This window comes from Salvelinus sp. IW2-2015, linkage group LG17, assembly GCF_002910315.2.
Source record: "Salvelinus sp. IW2-2015 linkage group LG17, ASM291031v2, whole genome shotgun sequence".
Classification (NCBI taxonomy): domain Eukaryota; kingdom Metazoa; phylum Chordata; class Actinopteri; order Salmoniformes; family Salmonidae; genus Salvelinus; species Salvelinus sp. IW2-2015.
Window position 1 is genome coordinate 21990405 of NC_036857.1, and position 16322 is coordinate 22006726.

Consider the following 16322-nt stretch of genomic DNA (forward strand, 5'->3'; position numbering starts at 1 on the left):
ACACGTGCACAATGGCGTGCGCGGGTTTTTCTGTGCCCGCGTTTTCATGTTTGGGTTATAGACTTCAATATGGGTTGGACTTGCCTTTTTAGTACTTCCATGGTCCACAATATAGGAACCAGTTATTTTGGGTCCTATCTAATGTTTGTGTATGACCCCAGGTGAGAGTTGCTTGAAAGTGAACAATTTGGGTGGAAAGAATGGACAAATATTTGTTTTTGAGAAAATATCACTGAGACAAAAAAAAATCTTGGTCCTGTGCACAGATAGGCTACTAAACGTTTATGCACTGTCCCTTCCACCAGCACCACCAACTACTGGAGTGTTACACTAGTTGGTGCACTAGTGCATTGTAGAGCGTCCTTAGCGCCACACCTAGCAGAGCATCGGAGTAGGGGAATTACTATGCCCCTTACCCTCCCCCTCGTTGTAACAGCCTTAAGTGTATTTCCTTCTCAGCTCGTTTTGTTCCACCACTGCAAACCACGACACGTCCCCGGACCGGAGAGCATGTTTGGATATGGGAAGGACTATTCAACTTGCCCCCTATGAATTTATAAAAAGTTGCTTTGCTGTTTCGATTCGCCTATTTGGAAGCCATTTATGCAGATAGAGAGAATGGGTTGCTGTTCAGGACGATGTATGCTGATCTTCCTCTGCACTCTCCAAGTGGTGAGATCAATCTTCTGCGATGATGCTATCTCTATACAGACTTTCAAAAGACACCTGCTACCATAGCCTTGATTTACTTCCTTCAATGATTACTGACACTTCTGCTGGCTGATGTTGTTGAAATTGTTTTTGGAATGACAAAACGAAGTAGGCAAATTTTGCGCGTTTGAGATAAACGTGTAAATTAGAGTTCCCACGACACACGTGTATTATAATAATATAAATATTTCACATCCAATAAAACATAAATTAATATTTCTCTCTAACATCATTTTTTAAAATTAAGATTTTTGTATTCATGCTCACCATAACTACAAGCTATGGGTCAACACTGAAAATAAAATAATTGATTGTGTGCTTTTAGAATACAAAAATATGCATGTTTATCTTGCTTGCATGAGTTGCCTAAGGGGAAAGGGAGTCAACCCCCACTCTGCCTGAACCTTAGTCCCACTTTGTCCCGCTTTTTCTTCCAACCCTACCCCCCTTTTGAGTGATTGAGAAGGCGACTCAGAGGACAGAATTCATATCCCTGCTCTGCCCCTCTCCCTGAAACATGCTTTGTCCCAGTGACTCAGTTACCTTGACAACCCAGAGAGAGCAGTCAGCATGGGAAAAAATGAGTCTAGTGAATGCTTTGTAGGAGAGATGACCGTTTAACACCACCATCCATCAATTCAGAACCAACTGTTTAGATGAGAATTTCTGGAGAGTCTGGAAGCAGTGAGTGGATGACTTGATAAGATGCTTCCTCATGCATAATTCACGTCATAGAGATTCTTAACCCACCATCTCTTTCTGCCCCTCCTACTCTCTCCCTTTCACATCCCAGATGACAGCATTGGAGAGGCAGGCTTTTGACTTCCTTGGGTACCAGTGGGCTCCCATCATGGTCAACTTCCTGCAAATAATCATGGTTATCCTCGGCCTCTTTGGAACCATTCAGTACAGACCACGCTACGTTGTTCTAGTAAGTCACATCTAGGCCACACTACTTCTGTGTTAATCTGCCCCAGGCTATCCTACAATGGATAATGTTGTGTTTTTGTCTACGATAAATAAAATAAATGTTCAGTCCTCACTGAAATATTACTGTTGATCCATAATCCAATCTACAATAGCTGTAAGGGATCACCTGTGATGTAAGAAAGTTTATGTGCTGCAAATATAAATATTGATCCAACGTTATATTAAGCATAGAGAAAGTTGTGTAATTAAATGGTTATTACATAGGCAAGTTTAAATGCAGTGTACTGTATTTACTTACAAATTACACCTTGTAATCAACATGGATAATTGCATGAAATGTGCCTATCCTTCATAAAAGAATGGAACTGTACGTGTTGAAGGCAAAGTCATTTGTATAACTACTGTGGAAAAGCATTGGCCATTGTTACAATTCTGTCATGTATAGAGGTTTGCCTCAATACAAATAGATAGACATTATGTGTCTAAATTGATCATCAAATATTTTGTTTCATCCCTCAGTACCTGCTGTGGACATTACTGTGGGTGACCTGGAATGTCTTTGTGTGCTGTTTCTATTTGGACCTGGGAGGCCTTTCCAAGGTATTGGTCACTAATATTCAGACCCGCTATCAACTAATATATTTGCTTTGCCTTCAATTGTGTATTATTTTGGCACTGGATCAATCAGTCTTTCTTTTCCCAAACAATTACATACCATAAATACATAAACATGCTATTATGAACATGAACAACCCATATGCTGTGTCACTGCAGGAGAGCGACCTGCTATCCCTGGGTGTATCCTCACACCTTTCATGGTGGAAAGACAACGGGCCAGGCTGTGACAACAGGGACCTTCCTGCCACTAGGTGGCAGAGTCTGGAGAGCCCAAAACTCATCTATGCTCTGGGATGCTGGCTGGAATACCAATACATAGAGGTCCTACATTGTATCATACAACTCCTAATCTCTGTGAGTACACTCTCTCTCTCTCTCTCTCAAACACACAATTAAATAAATTCAGAATGTACCCATGTGGTGGTATTCATTGGAATGTAATGTTACATGTTACCCACACACTCACACACACTCACACTGACACTCCAATACCCACACACACACACACAAACACTACATATGCTCACAAACACAAAATAGGGCTCGTAAGTAAGAATTTCATGGTAAAGTCTACACCTATTGTATTTGGCGCATGTGACAAATAAAATGTGATTTGATTTGAATGTTGAACTGGTGGTCTCTGTGTTTGTGCCTACAGCTCTTGGGATTTGTCTATGCCTGCTATATGGTCAGCACCTTCACTGAGGAGGAGGACAGCTGTATGTGAATTTAAAGTGCATTTTACACATGGTCACAACACACTTGACAAAGAAAACGCATACACAATTTAACACACATACTAGAACAGATAGTAAGGCATAAGGTCACAGCCACATGTAATACTGTCAAGTAGGGCCGGGATAATACCAGTATCACGATACTTGTTAGTATCGTGGCAAGAAAACAAAACACGGATCAGATTTAACTTCTTTAGAAAAAACGCCATAATGTTGGAAACAAACATAATTATGTTGTCATCCAGAATCACATAAATTTATTTCCCAAGCTATAGCACACAATATTTTACATACAGCAGATTTTTAAAGGACTAAAGAGTTAGGTTTGCTTCATGTTTTGATTTTTGCCACAAATTTGTTTTTGCGATACTGGTATCATCACTGCCCTACTGTCAAGGCCTCTTTTTTCCTTTTTTTATTTTTATGTTTCACTTGTTTTAATCATTTAGACCCTTTTATTTAAGAGTTGGTTTTAACTGTCTATAGCTCAAAGAAAAGCATGAAATTAGTATTGCATTATTTTATATTTATTCATATTATTGTGTTTTCTTTTTCAGTTAATTTCATTGGTGGGGTCCATTATCCATCTAAAACATCGCCGCTGTATTTATAGTCTACAATCGGGCTGTAAGTACCATTACTTTCTCAAGGGGAACAAAATCTTACATATTCTGCCCACACGTGTGTGTGTGTGTGTGTGTGTGTGTGTGTGTGTGTGTGTGTGTGTGTGTGTGTTGGTGGTGTGTGTGTGTGTGTGTGTGTGTGTGTGTGTGTGTGTGTGTGTGTGTGTGTGTGTGTGTGCACACTTATTTTATATTGCAACATGTATTCAGTATGTTTCTGTCTGAGACTGTGCAGTTACTTTACCATATTTTTTGATTTACAGACTATAAGTAAAGGCTTGCAAGTGGGTTGAAAATGACTGACAAGCAAGGAGGGCAGAAGAGGAACGAGTGAGTGAAATACCTACTTTGGAAGAGTGAAATCACATCTCCAGTCACTGAAACAGAAGACATTCCCACACTGCACCAAAACACAATTCCTCAGCCTCCCGGCACTCTTAAGCATACTAGCCTACACCAACAGTTCAGTGCAGTTATGGTCAATACTAGCCTGGTCCCAGGTCAGTTTGTGCTTTTGCCTACTCCATTGTCATTGTCAAGCTGTTTGGCATGACAATTCCATAAGTAAGTTAGTTGGCAAGAGAGGAGAAACAACAGAGTGGCACCCTGCAGGCTACACAGTAGGTCAGTACAGGTACAATCAGAAAACACTGATACTTCTGACATAACATGTATCAGTGTACAGGGATGGTATTTGTTGTATTTTTGGTATTTGGAATTTTATTGGATCCCCATTAGCTGTTGCAAAAGCAGCAGCTACTCTTCCTGAAGTCTACACAAAACACAAACATAATACAGAATGACATAATACAGAACATCAATAGACAAGAACAGCTCAAAGACAGAACTACATACATTTTTTTTAAAGGCACACGTAGCCTACATATCAATGCATATACACCAACTATCTAGGTCAAATAGGGGAGATGTGTTGTGCCACGAGGTGTTGCATTACATTTACATTTAAGTCATTTAGCAGACGCTCTTATCCAGAGCGACTTACAAATTGGTGCATTCACCTTATGATATCCAGTGGAACAACCACTTTACAATAGTGCATCTAACTCTTTTAAGGGGGGGGGGGGGGGGGTTAGAAGGATTACTTTATCCTATCCGAGTATTCCTAGGCTTCATCTGTTTTTTGAAACCAGGTTTGCTGTTTATTTTAGCAATATGAGTGGTAGCCTAATGCTTGTAATCACCAAGGATGGGTCATAATTTTGGTTGATCAGGCTGCGTTATCACATTACTGGATGAAAACAAATAACTATTATGATGTATTTTACTGTGTCACAGTCATAGAACTGCCATTTGACAAAAGTGCTGACAAATCATCACCACGATTCCAACCTGGCCTATTGACTGGCGCTGTCCTTCAGCTCCACCTAAACACGTGCACAATGGCGTACGCGGGTATTTCTGTGCCCGCGTTTTCCTGTTTGGGTTATAGACTTCAATATGAGTTGGACTTGCCTTTTTAGTACTTCCATGGTCCACAATATAGGAACCAGTTATTTTAGGTACTGTGGGGCTATACAATGTTTATGTATGACCCCAGGTGAGGGTTGCTTGAAAGTGAACAATTTGGGTGGAAAGAATGGACAAATATTTGTTTTTGAGAAAATATCACTGAGCACAAAAATGTTCTTGGTCCTGTGCACATATAGGCTACAAAATATTTATGCACTGTCCCTTCCACCAGCACCAAAAACTACTGGCGTGTTACACTAGTGCAGTGTAGCGCGTCCTTAGCGACACACCTACCAGAGGATCTGTTGTTCTGGATTTGGGGACTGTCAAAAGATCCCTGGTGGCATGTCTGGTGGGATAAGTGTGTGTGTCAGAGCTGTGTGTAATTTGGGATTTTCAACACATTGTTTCTTATTAAAATAAGAAGTTATGCAGTCAGTCTCTCCTCAACTCGTAGCCAAGAGTAACTGGCATACATAGTAAACTCAGCAAAAAAATTAACGTCCTCTCACTGTCAACTCTGTTTATTTTCTGCAAACTTAACATGTGTAAATATTTGTATGAACATAACAAGATTCAACAACTGAGACATAAACTGAGCAAGTTCCACAGACATGTGACTAACATAAATGGAATAATGTGTCCCTGAACAAAGGGGGGGGGGTCAAAATCAAAAGTAACAGTCCATATCTGGTGTGGCCACCAGCTGCATTAAGTACTCCAGTGCATCTCCTCATGGACTGCACCAGATTTGCCAGTTCTTGCTGTGAGATGTTACCCCACTCTTCCACCAAGGCACCTGCAAGTTCCCGGACATTCCTGGGGGGAATGGCCCTAGCCCTTACCCTCCGATCCAACAGGTCCCAGACATGCTCAATGGGATTGCGATCAGGGCTCTTCGCTGGCCATGGCAGAACACTGACATTCCTGTCTTGCAGGAAATCACGCACAGAACGAGCAGTATAGCTGGTGGCATTGTCATGCTGGAGGGTCATGTCAGGATGAGCCTGCAGGAAGGGTACCACATGAGGGAGGAAGATGTCTTCCCTGTAACACTCAGCTTTGAAATTGCCTGCAATGACAACAAGCTCAGTCCGATGATGCTGTGACACACCGCCCCAGACCATGACGGACCCTCCACCTCCAAATCGATCCCGCTGCAGAGTACAGGCCTCGGTGTAACGCTCATTCCTTCGATGATAAACGCGAATCCGACCATCACCCCTGGTGAGACAAAACTGCAACTCGTCAGTGAAGATCACTTTTTGTCAGTCCTGTCTGATCCAGCGACGGTGGGTTTGTGCCCATAAGCGACGTTGTTGCCAGTGATGTCTGGTGAGGACCTGCCTTACAACAGGCCTACAAGCCCTCAGTCCAGCCTCTCTCAGCCTATTGCGGACAGTCTGAGCACTGATGGAGGGATTGTGCGTTCCGCATCTTTCTTTTGGTGTTTTTCAGAGTCAATAGAAAGGCCTCTTTAGTGTCCTAAGTTTTCATAACTGGGACATTATTTGCCTACCGTCTGTAAGCTGTTAGTGTCTTAACGACCGTTCCACAGGTGCATGTTCATTAATTGTTTATGGTTCATTGAACAACCATGGGAAACAGTGTTTAAACCCTTTACAATGAAGATCTGTGAAGTTATTTGGATTTTTACGAATTATTTTTGAAAGACAGTGTCCTGAAAAAGGGACGTTTCTTTTTTTGCTGAGTTTATTTATATTAGCCCTCTGATTACAATTAAGAGCAAAACATGCTGCTCTGTTTTGAGCCAGCTGCAGGTTAACTATGTCTTTTCTTGCAGCACTGGACCACACGACTGAAAAATAATCAAGATTAGACAAAACTAGAGCCTGCAGAACTTGCTTTTTGGAGTCTGGTTTCAGAAAAGCAGAGCATCTCTTTATTACGGCCAGACCTCTCCCCATCTTTACAACCATTGAATCTATATGTTAGTGTCACTCTGTAAAAATATGCATTTACACATACTGTTGAAAATGGACCAAACCCTATAATTGTGTGTCCTACATTGATGTTAATGGAAGATTTGCATGAACATTTGAGTCATGTGCAAATTATCAAAGTTATGTATACAGATTTATAGTTAGGATTTGGACCTATGTGAAGGTATGAGTGTGCCTGTGTGTGTGCATGTGTGTGCAGTTCATACATTAAATTCCAGATAGCAGAGGAAAATAAAGACATTTTATTAATAATCTTCAATATTGTGATAGAAATGATCTAAAGTCAGTGGTTGTCATGTAAAAAAGCATCTTCACATTTTTTAGTCCTACCTCTGAATTTTGTTCGAATTTGCATGCCACTGATGGAAAAAAGACAATGACTGTATCTTTAAGTGAATTTTATTTGAATAAACTGTGCTTTTCTGTTAGCCAATGTGTACAGGTATGTTTTGATTCATATTCCTCATTTACTTGCCTTGCTATTGATTTTTTATATTGCATGTTAACCACTGAGTATCATTGAGTATCACTGGCTATTATTCAAGTCCTGACTCAAGAGTTCAGTCCATCAAATCTGAATATTATAAAATGATTGCAGGGCTGTAGGTCTACTTGGAGCCTATAATAAATACATACAGCTTTACATTCTCTATATGAAACACTTAGAACCAAGATATAACTTAATGTTTGTGAGAAACACAACAGAGTCTTTAAAAGGTGTGAGTGGAAGGGGAAAAAAGATCACTAAATGGCTTCAGTGCAATGTTTAATACAAAATATTTGTAGTAACAGTCATCAAGATAATGTACATGATATCTAAATTGCTATTGAGAGTATTTCCTCTAGTGTGAAGGTTTTAAATGTTATTATGAAAGCCTTAATACCTTAATTCTAGTAGATTGTGCCCCAAATAAATCGTCCCTTTTCAGAATGTCCCCATCACTCTTCCGTTGGATTGGTTAGCGCGCTGACTCGTCATCGCGGCATAACATTAAAGATCACAAGTGATATTTCTGAAACGCGATTACCGCAGTCCTCCTATTGAAGATGCATGACTTCCGACGTTTTGTAGTTGAGGCACCGCGCCTGGTGTGCCGCTGACGTCAATCCCCTTCATTTAGACCCCGGATGAACCTGCTATTGGGGGAAGTGAACAGGGCCATCAGCACAATAACTGCAATTTGGTGGATAAGGGGGAAAAAGCAAAAATACATTGGATTAATCCTAACAGTGGACCCTTTGAAACCACCAGGACTATCTCCAAATTGGATTTACGTAAACATAGAGGGACTGGCAGAATTGAGCCTTGGAACAGTAGTTTGAGTTAGCTTGCTGCTGACCGTAACGAAGGAAAACATCTTGCTGATTAGCTTGCTAGCTACTGTACTGGGATACGAATAAAACGCAGGTTTTGAGGGAACGCGTCTAATTGAAACGCTCTACACAAATCCAGTGGCTTGCTTCATGAATTATGTCTGCTACAAGTATTGACCCTCAGGTAGGCAGACTGTATTTCCCGGAAAAAATCCACTCAGCGTCGACTCAAGGCCTTGCATTTAGGAAAGGTGGTTGGTTGTGCGCCCAATCCACCAATTGCTGAGATGTGATTCCATCTAGCTAGCTAACGTTAACTCCACTATAGTTAGCAGGTTAGCCGCTAGCTAACACGTAATAAATCAGACTTTTTATACCAATAATCATTTGAAGCCATCGCCACGTTTCGTTACTAGCTAGTTAACGTTGGCTAGCTATATGGTTTGCTAAAAACCTAACGTTATGTATTTCACATGTATTCTCCTTATTAATATTGTCAGGCTCAGTTTCAGCGGTTTACCAGCTCTAGTAAGTTGTGGTTCTGTGCTAACGCAATGTGTTTAGTTAGCTAGGAAACTGGTTGTTGGCTAGCTAGTAAAGTTAGGTAACTAACGTTAATGTAAGCGAGCTTCTAATTTTCAGCGAGTTTGTGTTGGATGTTAATTAGACAGCTAAAACAGATCTCTTTTACATGTTAACCAATTACTCGGGAATGAAGAATTCAAAAGGACAAGACGCTAAAGGTAAGATCACTGTAGTTAATGTTAGCTAAATAATTTTTGACTAGTTAGGTAGCTCAGCTGGTTGCCGGTAGCAAGCACTGACCATGCACGGACTGAGTTACAAACAATGCACCTGCGGTGTAAATACAGTGCTGTCTTGTTATGTCAGTGATGCATGTCTTGTTATGCATTTTATGTCTTTCAGCTTTTACACACCCAAGCGTTAATCAGTACTGACTGCAGAACAACATTGCTAACATCAGATTTCTATGGTCTTCTCAGCATGTATATATTTTTATTGAATGAAGGAGAAAGACATGTACATGTGTGTCTGTCTATTTGACACACAGTGATAAATAACCCTACTATCAGTCTTTCCGGTTTCAGTGCAAAATGGCTCACTCCACCAGAAGGAAACTGTCCATGATAATGACTTTGAGCCCTATCTCACTGGCCAATCCAATCAGGTGAGTGACTTTTGAAATGTGTGTGTCTGAATTAGAACAAAAAAATTAAAAAAATTCCTTGGCTGCAGGGAGGACCACAACTCAATATTGTCTCACAGGAGGACGGGACGTTTGCTTAGCTACGTTGTTAGCTGATATTGTTACACATTTGCATAATTAAAGATGATGCCTTAAGTACTGCACGCATGGCCCTTTGGTCCTAAAATCAGAGTTTTGGGGTATAAGCTAACGGTCATTGGAGTTTGTGGTGGTAGGTCATGTTGATATATCAGGATTTCAAAATTGTATTTACACTCCTTTTTTTTCTCTAGAACAACAGCTACCAATCCATGACTGACCCTTACCTGTCCAGCTACTATGCCCCCTCCATTGGATTTCCCTACCCTCTTAGCGAGGCCCCTTGGTCCACCGGTGGCGACCCCCCTATCCCTTACCTGACTCCTTATGCGCCCCTCAGCAATGGAGACCACCACTTCATGCATGACACTGTGTTTGGCCAGCCTGGGGGGCTTGGCAGCAGCATCTACCCGCATAGATTTAACTTTTTCCCTGAGAACCCGGCCTTCTCTGCCTGGGGTACCAGTGGGTCTCAAGGCCAGCAGACTCAGAGTTCAGCCTATGGGGGCAGCTACAGCTACCCTCCCAGCTCCCTGGGGGGCACACTAGTCCCTGATGGTCAGACAGGGTTCCACAGTGACACTCTGAGCAAGGCACCAGGCATGAACAGCCTGGAGCAGGGGATGCTGGGGCTGAAGATAGGTGGGGATGTGTCGGGCAATGGCTCAGGCGTGAAGAGTGTGGGCTCTGTGATCGGCGGTGGTGCTGTGGCTCAGGCTGTTTCTACAGGCAATGGTGGAACACCAATTGGCATGCCCCCTCCTAAGCCCACATCCTGGGCTGCTATCGCCAGCAAACCAGCCAAGCCACAGCAGCTGAAGGCCAAGCCAGGCATGCCCATGGGGGGAGCYCTGCCACCACCRCCCATCAAACACAACATGGACATTGGGACATGGGATAACAAGGGGCCTATAAGCAAAGTGGCCCCTCCGCTGCCCCCCCACCACCAACATCAGCAGCTCCACTCTCATAGCCATGCCCACCTTCCCCACGGGCTCCCCCCTCCCCCTCAGCAGTCCATTCAATCTGCCCAGTCCCTTGTGCAGCAGATGACCATGGGCCCGCCCCCTCCACAGTCATACCAGAACCACAACATAGGCCCGCCCCCTCAGACCCGCTGGGTTGCTCCACGCAACCGTAACCCGGGCTACGGTGGTGGCAGCATGGACAACAGCGGTTCCTCTAGTGGTGGGGGTGGAGGTGTGCCTCCAGGTTCTGGCCCAGGTCTAGAGAACCACCCGGTTCTGGATAATCTGCGGGCTGCCCACAGCTACAACCCTAAGGAGTTTGACTGGAACCTGAAGAACGGCCGCGTGTTCATCATCAAGAGCTACTCTGAGGACGACATCCACCGTTCCATCAAGTACTCCATCTGGTGCAGCACAGAGCACGGTAACAAGCGTCTGGACTCAGCCTTCCGTGCCATCAATGCCAAAGGCCCTGTCTATTTGCTGTTCAGCGTCAATGGCAGCGGCCACTTCTGTGGCGTGGCAGAGATGCTCTCGCCCGTGGACTACGGCACCAGTGCTGGCGTTTGGGCGCAGGACAAGTGGAAAGGCAAGTTTGACGTGGACTGGCTGTTTGTGAAAGACGTGCCTAATAGCCAGCTGAGGCACATCAGGCTGGAAAACAACGACAACAAGCCGGTGACCAACTCTAGGGACACTCAAGAGGTCCCTCTGGAGAAGGCTAAGCAGGTGCTCAAGATCATCGCCACTTACAAACACACCACCTCCATCTTTGATGACTTCTCCCACTATGAGAAGAGACAGGAAGAAGAGGAGGTTGTCAGAAAGGTAATCATAATTACTGTCTCTTGTTGATCACAAAGATACTAAACTAACTGATCACAGATAGGTTTCATCCATTTTTGTAAAGACCCCCCAAATTTTTTTTGATTCAAAGCCATTAACTTTTCCACATTTTGTTACAGTACAGCCTTATTCTAAGATTTATAAAATAGTTGTTGTTTTTTACTCATCAATCTACACACTACCTCATAATGACAAAGCAAAACATGTTTTTGGGGGGAATTCTAGCAAATGTATGAAATAAATGAAATATCACATTTACAAAAGTATACAGACCCTTTGTTGAAGCACCTTTTGGTAGTGATTCCAGTCTTGGGTATGATGCTACAAGCTTGGCACATCTGTATTTGGGGAGTTTCTCCCATTGTTCGCAACAGATCCTCTCAAGCTCTGTCAGGTTGGGTGGGGAGCATCGTTGCACAGCTATTTTCAGGTCTCTCCAGAGATTGGTTTCAAGTCAGGGCTCTGGCTGGGCCACTCAAGGACATTCAGTGACTTGTCTCGAAGGCACTCCTGCATTGTCTTGGCTGTGTGCTTAGGGTTGTTGTACTGTTGGAAGGTGAACCTTTGCCCCAGTCTGAGGTCCTGAGCTCTCTGGAGCAGGTTTTCATCAAGGATCTCTCTGTACCTCCCGGCTGCTGAAAAATATCCCCACAACATGATGCTGCCACCACCATGCTTCACTGTAGGGATGGTGCCAGGTTTCTTTCAGATGTGGTGCTTGGCAATTAGGGTGAAGAGTTCAATCTTGTTTTTCATTGTCTAAGCGTCCTTTAGGTGCCTTTTGGCAAACTCCAAGCGGCTGTCATGTGCCTTTTTCTCAGGAGTGGCTTCCGTCTGGCCACTCTACCATCAAGGCCTGATTGATGGAGTGCTGCAGAGATGGTTGTCCTTCTGTAAGGTTCTCCCATCTCCACAGAGGAACTCTGGAGCTCTGTCAGAGTGACCATCGGGTTCTTGGTCACCTCCCTGACCAAGGCCCTTCTACCCCGATTGCTCAGTTTGGCCGGGCGCCCAGTTCTAGGACGAGTCTTGGTGGTTGCAAACTTCTACCATTTTAAGAATGATGGAGGCCACTGTGTTCTTGGGGACCTTCAATGTTGCAGAAATGTTTTGGTACCATCCCCAGATCTGTGCCTCCACACAATCCTGTCTCGGAGCTCTACAGACAATTCCTTCGACCTCATGGCTTGGTTTTTGCTCTGACATGCACTGTCAACTGTGGGACCTTTTTATATAGACAGGTGTGTGCTTTCCCAAATCATGTCCAATCAATTTAATTTACCACAGGTGGACTCCAATCAAGTTGTAGAAACATCTCAAGGATGATCAATGGAAACAGGATGCACCTGAGCTCAATTTCAAGTCTCATAGCAAAGGGTCTGAATACTTTTGTAAATAAGGTATGTATAAAAATCTATATACACTACCGTTCAAAAGTTTGGGGTTTGGGGTTTGTTTTTGAAAGAAGCAACAACAAAAAAAAGGCCATTAAAATAACATCAAATTGATCAGAAATACAGTGTAGACATTGTTAATGTTGTAAATGACTATTGTAGCTGGAAACGGCAGTTTCTTTTTTTATGGAGTATCTACATAGGTGTACAGAGGCCTATTATCAGCAACCATCACTCCTGTATTCCAAAGGCATGTTGTGTTAGCTAATCCAAGTTTATCATTTTAAAAGGCTAATTGATCATTGGAAAACCCTTTTGCAATTGTTAGCACAGCAGAAAATTGTTGTTCTGATTTAAAGAAGCAATAAAACTGGCCTTCTTTAGACTAGTTGAGTATCTGGAGCGTCAGCATTTGTGGGTTTGATTACAGGCTCAAAATGGCTAGAAACAAAGACCTTCTGAAGCTCTTCAGTCTATTCTTGTTCTGAGAAATGAAGGCTATTCCATGCGAGAAATTGCCAAGAAACTGAAGATCTCGTACAACGCTGTGTACTACTCCCTTCACAGAACAGCGCAAACTGGCTCTAACCAGAATAGAAAGAGTGGGAGGCCCCGGTGCACAACTTAGCAAGAGAACAAGTACATTAGAGTGTCTAGTTTGAGAAACAGATGCCTCACAAGTCCTCAACTGGCAGCTTCATGAAATAGTACCTGCAAAACACCAGCCTCAACGTCAACAATGAGGAGGCGACTCTGGGATGCTGGCCTTCGTGGCAGACTGGCCAATAAAAAGAAAAGATTAAGATGGGCAAAAGAACACACACTGGACTGAGGAACTCTGCCTAGATGGCCAGCATCCCGGAGTCGCCTCTTCATTGTTGACGTTGAGGCAGGTGTTTTGCAGGTACTATTTCATGAAGCTGCCAGTTGAAGACTTCTGAGGCATCTGTTTCTCAAACTAGACAATCAACTTTTGAACGGTAGTGTATATTCGACTTTAAAACAACTTTGCTTTGTAATTATGGGGTTTTCAATGTTGATTGAGGAAAACGTTTTATTTAATTTTAGAATAAGGCTGTATCGTAACAAAATGTGGAAAAGGGGAAGGTCTGAATACTTTCCAAATGCAGTGTATATCTCCTTTACATAGGGATGTTTAAAAAAATATTGGGACAACCTGAGTTTTGTATTACTTGATTTGTCCCATCACAGACCAAATGTCTACCGTTTTGTATTTGTTTGCTGTTTTTATTTTTTTGTGCAGGAGGTGTAACCATCCCTAAATGCCTCTTACTTCTTTCAACAGACCTATGAGCCAGCTCCAATACAGAGAGGGTCCCGACTTGATCAGGTAAAGAACCTTTTCTGAGTGTTTCACCTTTTATCCGGCTTCTGCCCATCAAGACATTGTTCCCTATGTCTCTCAGGAAATAATAAACCATTGTAGGGGGAGTGGAAGATTTTTATTCAGTGAAGTTTTTCTAATGGTAACACTTTTGTTATTTCTCCCCACCCAAGGAACGCCAAAACCGAAGTAAACCACAATAGAAGAATGCTCCTTATAGCTTGATCAATGGTTATACTTGGATGGACATAATGGAATTTAGATAATGAAAAAAGAGGACATAAAGAAATTGTCAACTCCTATTTATTTTGGCCCACATCAAACTTTGAGCCACACTGCTTCTGGTCCGGTTCCCAAGTCTCTAAGTCGTGCGCAGGGATGAAGTCAGTTTCCATTAATCAAATTGCTTCATCCTTTTTTGTTTTCTTTCTTTCTGTATTTTTAGCCTGGCAGGTCTTTATTTGATATACTTCCACACTCACATCCTTAACTATGAGTAACAAATATCTGCACTTCTTTAAAAAAAATCTTACATGCTGCTGATATTCAGTGACTGTTCAACTTGTGGTGGTGTGAGTGTTGGAGAAACGTTAAGTGCTTGTATTGGTTGTTCTGATTTAGGAAGAGTGAATGTGACAATTAACTGAATCTTGACAAATGTTTGATAACTGTACTTGGCCAGTTTTATTTTGCATAATCAAAATAAACTGTTCTGTTATGCCCTTCTTGTCCATGTGAGGGTGGTCTTGTGGCTTGGTAGAAGATGTGAAAAGCTTCTGCAAATGATGCATATAATGTGAAAGGCTGTGACATTAGAAAATGTTAATGTTTAAAAAAAGAAATATTTTTGAAATAATGTATCACTTGGCTTAACACTGTTGTGACAACAAATTGTTGAAGAAGAGATACAAGATGTTTTATTTTCATTTCTTTTTTTTGTGGAGCCTTAACACTTTATTTCTGACAACAGTGTCAATGAAACTTTATTTGCTGTACTGTAACTCAAGTGTGTCAGCAAAAAGATTCAGGGGAAAGATGTTTAGAACATCCGCTCTCAAAGGAGGTCCCTTTCTTTTTTCTTGATGGGGTGGAAATGTAAACTGTCTGAGCTCAAGTTCTTAGCCGGACAATACTATTATGTTGTCTTTCTCCTTGTTATTTTAAATCATAGCTGTTACTTTTCTCTGTTCCCCATCATTCCAACAACTGGGGTAAACAGGGGTCTAAGTCATTTTGGGGACAAATGTAGCATGTACTGCTTTTAAAATCAAGATAGCCCTGTCACTCTGTTTCTTATCCTTGTCCTTTCTTAACAGAATTAAAGCATAGATATAACCCTTCCACTTCATCCTCAGAAATGTTAAGCTTTAATGTACCGGCAATGCTAACTGAGAACGCCTCAAATATGTCATCTTAAAATTAATTTGACTGATTTAATGTCAAGTGTATGAAAAGCCAGAGAATAGTATATATGGTATCTGTGTGTGATTTTTCTTTTTTTCCGGGACCTGCTTGCTGTACTGTGTATGTCTGTATGCGAAAGACAGAGGGGAGTGTGATTTGAAGGAATCAGATTTATGTATTGGAAATTATTCATTCATGAGAATATATAAAAATGTAAGAAAACAAATGTTTAAGTCACCCCTGAATTTAATATGCGTTGTATCAAAGGTCACTATCACATTCTTAGATTTGATCATGGTCATTATTAAAGGTATACTATCTATTGTAAGTGTTTTTGGTTTGTTCCATTGTGAGTGAAAAGTAGCAATGTCTGCATCTACAGCAGCCTGTTTCCCTTTTGGGGGGGAGATGACGACGACCCACGTTGTTTGTTAGATGAGAGAGTGGTGCCTGAAGTATGGATGTTGCCATTTCAGACCTGGGTCAAAAAAACACGAGATACTTGTACTCTCTCTGATGAAACCAATGGTATAGTCCCAAACCCAAAACACCTTTTATTTAGTTTTGAATCCATGATCCATAAAAACAAACAGAACTGTAGGCCTACATAATTCACAGCACATCAAACCAAGGCTAATGGATTAAGTCAAATAATGTGTCCATATACTTTTCCCGCGTTTGATCACCAGAGC

At 42.1% G+C, this 16322-nt stretch overlaps 2 protein-coding genes across 4 annotated transcripts; both read left to right on the forward strand.

The window, feature by feature from the left end:
- Positions 1-371: 371 nt before the first annotated feature.
- Positions 372-7481, forward strand: LOC111976946 (sodium/potassium-transporting ATPase subunit beta-1-interacting protein 3). Its single transcript, XM_024006135.3, has 7 exons — positions 372-672; positions 1505-1642; positions 2161-2241; positions 2416-2613; positions 2918-2978; positions 3554-3623; positions 3883-7481. Exons 1-6 carry the CDS (start codon positions 604-606, stop codon positions 3607-3609), a joined length of 603 nt encoding a protein of 200 aa, XP_023861903.1. The 5' UTR covers positions 372-603; the 3' UTR covers positions 3610-3623; positions 3883-7481.
- A 712-nt stretch (positions 7482-8193) lies between these two features.
- LOC111976647 (YTH domain-containing family protein 1) lies at positions 8194-14948 on the forward strand. 3 transcript variants are annotated; one of them, XR_011481314.1, is made up of 7 exons: positions 8194-8551; positions 9086-9110; positions 9462-9556; positions 9868-11469; positions 12775-12887; positions 14188-14232; positions 14400-14508. XR_011481314.1 is itself a non-coding variant. In XM_024005640.2 (6 exons), the coding sequence occupies exons 1-6, from the start codon at positions 8525-8527 to the stop codon at positions 14427-14429; spliced, it is 1824 nt and encodes a 607-aa protein (XP_023861408.1). In that variant the 5' UTR covers positions 8194-8524; the 3' UTR covers positions 14430-14948. The 3 variants fall into 3 exon arrangements, 2 of the variants coding, with proteins under 2 accessions (XP_023861408.1, XP_023861409.1); XM_024005640.2 differs by lacking the exon at positions 12775-12887 and having other exon boundaries at positions 14400-14948; XM_024005641.2 differs by lacking the exon at positions 12775-12887 and having other exon boundaries at positions 8279-8551; positions 9477-9556; positions 14400-14948.
- The last annotated feature ends 1374 nt before the right edge of the window (positions 14949-16322 follow it).